Genomic DNA, 4,088 nt, shown 5'->3' on the forward strand with positions numbered 1-4,088 from the left:
ATACATGCTATTTAAATATTTATTAATATTTTAATTGTCAAACTTTAATTGTTATTATTATTAAATATAAGTATTTAAGGTGATTGTATAAAATGTTATCGAATAATATTATTAAAAAAAAATCATAGATAAATCTATAAACATTTTAAAAGATGTTTCTATCTTAAATTTTGAAGGGTTCCATAAAAGCTAAATCAACAAACCAAAAAAGTTGGAGCTTGAGATTTCATTAATTCATCTTTTGAAAGTGTCATTTCATCCAACAATTAATTATCCATTCACAATAGATATACATTTTAAAATCTTTTCTTGGTTTTGTACAGAATTTGACATGTAGTATGAATTTGTCAATATTATCATTTTTTGTAGATTGTTTGTATTACATTCTTTTTATTTCCTAGATCAATATTTCACTCAATTGAAATCACATGTCTTGTGCATTCTTCCTTTATTATAGAGTTGACATATACTTTAGATATGCAACACTTATGATCCTATTTTATTATGTCATAGAACATTGTCTTTGTATCATTCATTATTGCTTGTTCAAGAGGGACCTATAATGTATTAGAAATAATGTGGACATCCCATCTTAATAGCTTTCGTTTGGGTATGAGCCTTTGACATTTTTCTTGTTGACCCAATGTCATAACCATGCCCTATATGCATGAAATTTTGCAGGTTGTCCAAATTTTGTTCTACCATGGAACACACCCTCCCTTTGCATGTATATTATTTACTTAAAGGGTTTCTTTTGTCACTTTGTAATGGGTGTATGCTTCAACGTCTTCTGTTAATCGGTGTCTTATCTTATACTTGATAAATGTTTGTATTATAATTACCTAATAAAAATTCCTATTGACTCATCGTTGCACGTACAAAAGCGGGCAAGTGGTAGTATTTATTATGTATGTTATATTGATAGGTGAGTGTGAAATTGAAAGTGAGTGAAGTTTTTGACAAGATGAAACAACAAAAAAAGAAGAATGTTGCGTGCAATCATTACAAATGAACAATAGTGAGTTTTCTAAACAAAACAAAGAATGTTGCAGCAGCAACAGGTCGCTTCTGAAGGGTAAAGGGTGAATGTTGTTGCAGAAGACAGATGTAGCAGATTTTTTAAACAATATTATAATCTGTCTCCAATCGTCTCCATTGTTTTTGATTGTTAAGTCTGAGTAGCAGTCTCTATGTTTGAGTGTATGTTATCTCTACATAGTACAGTGTATGTATAAGTATGTATAAGAGCTGTGATCTTCACCTCTGTTGTGGATTATAATCCAACAAAATGGTCTTTCGCTCTAGATTATCAATATGATTATTAAAATAAGAAATTGACTTCTAATATTTTATGTTTACAATATTTTCAGCTGCTTCACACACAATATGAATAAATGAAGAATATTTCAATTATATATTATATGCAGGAGATAATCCAAATGTCATCTAACACCATTACTCGGAGAACAAAAGTACAAAGCATATATTCAAAACTGGAAAGACTCAGAGTTGTTCTTGACAAAATTACAGAATTCTATAAACGTGCTACCATGATATTTTTTATAACAATTGCATTTGCATCGAACTACAGACAACTGTTAACTCTTAAAAATATGTATGATGGCCATAAATTTAACTCTAACATTGAACACATTGGAGACGATACAATATTAAATTTGGCATTAGACTGCAGCAACACATTGAAGACAGGGATGAGAAGCAGAAGGAGTTCTGGTGATTAATTGCTTAAATTCATGAATATCGATAAACCCATCTCCATTAAAATCCACACTCTCAATCATGCTCTCACAGCAACTCAAATCCTTCCCCTCCACAAACCCTAATTTACGGAGAACATCAGCCAACTCTATTGCACTGATAAATCCATCTCCATTTTGATCAAAAACATTAAATGCCTCATTGATTGCCTTCTCCTCATCCTTCACAATATCAACTTCTTCCTCATTTGAAAATATTGCTCTATAAAACTCACCAAACTCCATGACAGTGAGAAACTCATCACCAAATGCAGACACTGATCTCACAGCCAATTCCACCTCCTCCTTTGGTATTTCCAGATTTAGTCTCTCCAAAAACCTCACTATCTCATCTGTACTAACTCTTCCATCGCCATCTTCATCCAATGCTCTAAACATACTTGCAAGACATTCAGCCTCCTCTAGTAGTTCTGTATCTTCCATGGAAATTTTAGCTGAACTGGAATCTCTTGATTCAAAATATGGACTGCTACTATTTCCACTTTCTTCTCTCAATATGTGTTTGCTTCCTACAATGGGATGCTTGGGCTTTTCATCATTAGTACTAGCCTTGTCATTATCACATAGACCCTGACTAAAAACTGTTTCAGTATTAATGTTCTTCTGAGGACTGAAGAGGCAACTGTAATACCAATTATCCTCAATGATAGAATCATTATATTTCCTATCTGCACCAGTATGCTCATTATCACATAAACTCTCGCTAAAAACTGCTTCAGTATTAATGTGTTTCTTAGGACTGAAGAGACAACTGTAATACCAATTATCCTCAATGATAGAGTCATCAACATGCAATAGTGAAGACATCTTTCATATATTCCTAAAATACAAGATTCTCCTATTCTGCAAACTTAAGAACTATCGTTTTCCCTCACAATCAACTACTTTAAGCCTTGGTATTCCTCTATCACTCTCTACTATTACATAATATTTCAATGGAGAAATTCGGTAAGTTACCGAGTGTTTTATCGGTTAAAAATAGCCCAAGGAAGGTGGGAGGAAGCTGCTTGGACATATCAAATGAAAACTCATATTGTACTTTACCACATACTTTTTAGTACCTGCAAGTACAACAAGAAGCTTTCGATTACTATTGACAGGACTGCAACGGCATACACTTGTAATGTGAGGAGGGTATGTCTATCCATTGTCTTCAACAAAAACAAACTAACTTTGCCAGCATTGTAAGTAACAGACAAAGGAAGCTTCCAAGTAGGAGCATACGTCATTGCAGGCAACTACACATGGGTGATGAGGGTAGGAGCGTACGTTGCTAAAACCTCTGGACTGCTACTTCTTAATGACACGAATGTTTGTAGTGTCTCATGACTCAGCTTTGATGATGAGCTTCATTAGATATTTTTATTTTTTTCATTTATTTATTTGGTTTTCCTATTTATTCTATTATAACCTTCCTATGATAGGTATATTGTGTCCACAGGTTATTTTTGAAATTAGAAGTCAAGATTTTACTATTTGGAAGTGAAAATCTAAGTATATTACTAAATAATTAGAAAATAGCAGTTATAGCTGTTATTAATATTTATTAAATATAATCTATATATTATTTCTTATATAATTTTATTTTATACTAATATGATATTGACATCTATTTAAGATGAATCTTAATGTGAAAGTGGTTTGTGCTTTACAAATTTAGTAGAAAAGTAAGAGTTGATTAAAAATGTGATCTATATGTTTTGAAATTGAGAAATGATTTAATATTCAAAATATTTCTCAAATGCAGTTATGAGTTATAAAAAAATTGTTATGTGATTAATTTCTGATAGAATGTTTCTATGATAGAAAGCAATAAGCTTTCCATGATAAAATAGTTTAGTATATTGAATCTAATGAATAGCCTAACATGAATTGTGGAGATTTGTACAAATTGTAGATTAATCTGCTAAGTATTTGGTTTTGATGGTGTGATTAATATGGTAAAGATTAAAATCATGAAGGCAATTAATTTTTTATTTTTATGGGTAAGAAGCTGAAGTCAAGATTAATTATTATATTATATGATGTGATGAAATATATTATTATTTGTAAGCGTGATTAAATTCCAACTTGAACTTCCAAAATAAGAAGTTCACAAATTACTATTGTGTTGTAGACTTTTTTCCAAACCATAGTTGATTTTTTACTTAATATAATTTAATCTTTATCTTTATATCTAAAATTATAATTATATATAAATATATTAATTATAAAATATAATCAAAATATTTAAAAGTTATATCATAAAAAAATATTAATTACTCCACCAAATAAAATTTAAATAAATAATCACATAAGATTTCTTCTATT

The 4,088-nt window shown here is 30.3% G+C and overlaps 1 protein-coding gene across 1 annotated transcript; it reads right to left on the bottom strand.

The window, feature by feature from the left end:
• Positions 1-1,682: 1,682 nt before the first annotated feature.
• On the bottom strand, positions 1,683-2,585 carry LOC149550107 (calmodulin-like protein 3). Its single transcript, XM_089795023.1, has 2 exons — positions 2,410-2,585; positions 1,683-2,283 (listed from the first exon to the last, which is right to left on the bottom strand). Exons 1-2 carry the CDS (start codon positions 2,583-2,585, stop codon positions 1,683-1,685), a joined length of 777 nt encoding a protein of 258 aa, XP_089651149.1.
• Between the last annotated feature and the right edge of the window lie 1,503 nt (positions 2,586-4,088).

The sequence above is a fragment of the Cupressus sempervirens genome, chromosome 7 (genome assembly GCF_028749045.1).
Source record: "Cupressus sempervirens isolate cs-2001-9-10 chromosome 7, ASM2874904v1, whole genome shotgun sequence".
In the NCBI taxonomy this organism is placed as follows: domain Eukaryota; kingdom Viridiplantae; phylum Streptophyta; class Pinopsida; order Cupressales; family Cupressaceae; genus Cupressus; species Cupressus sempervirens.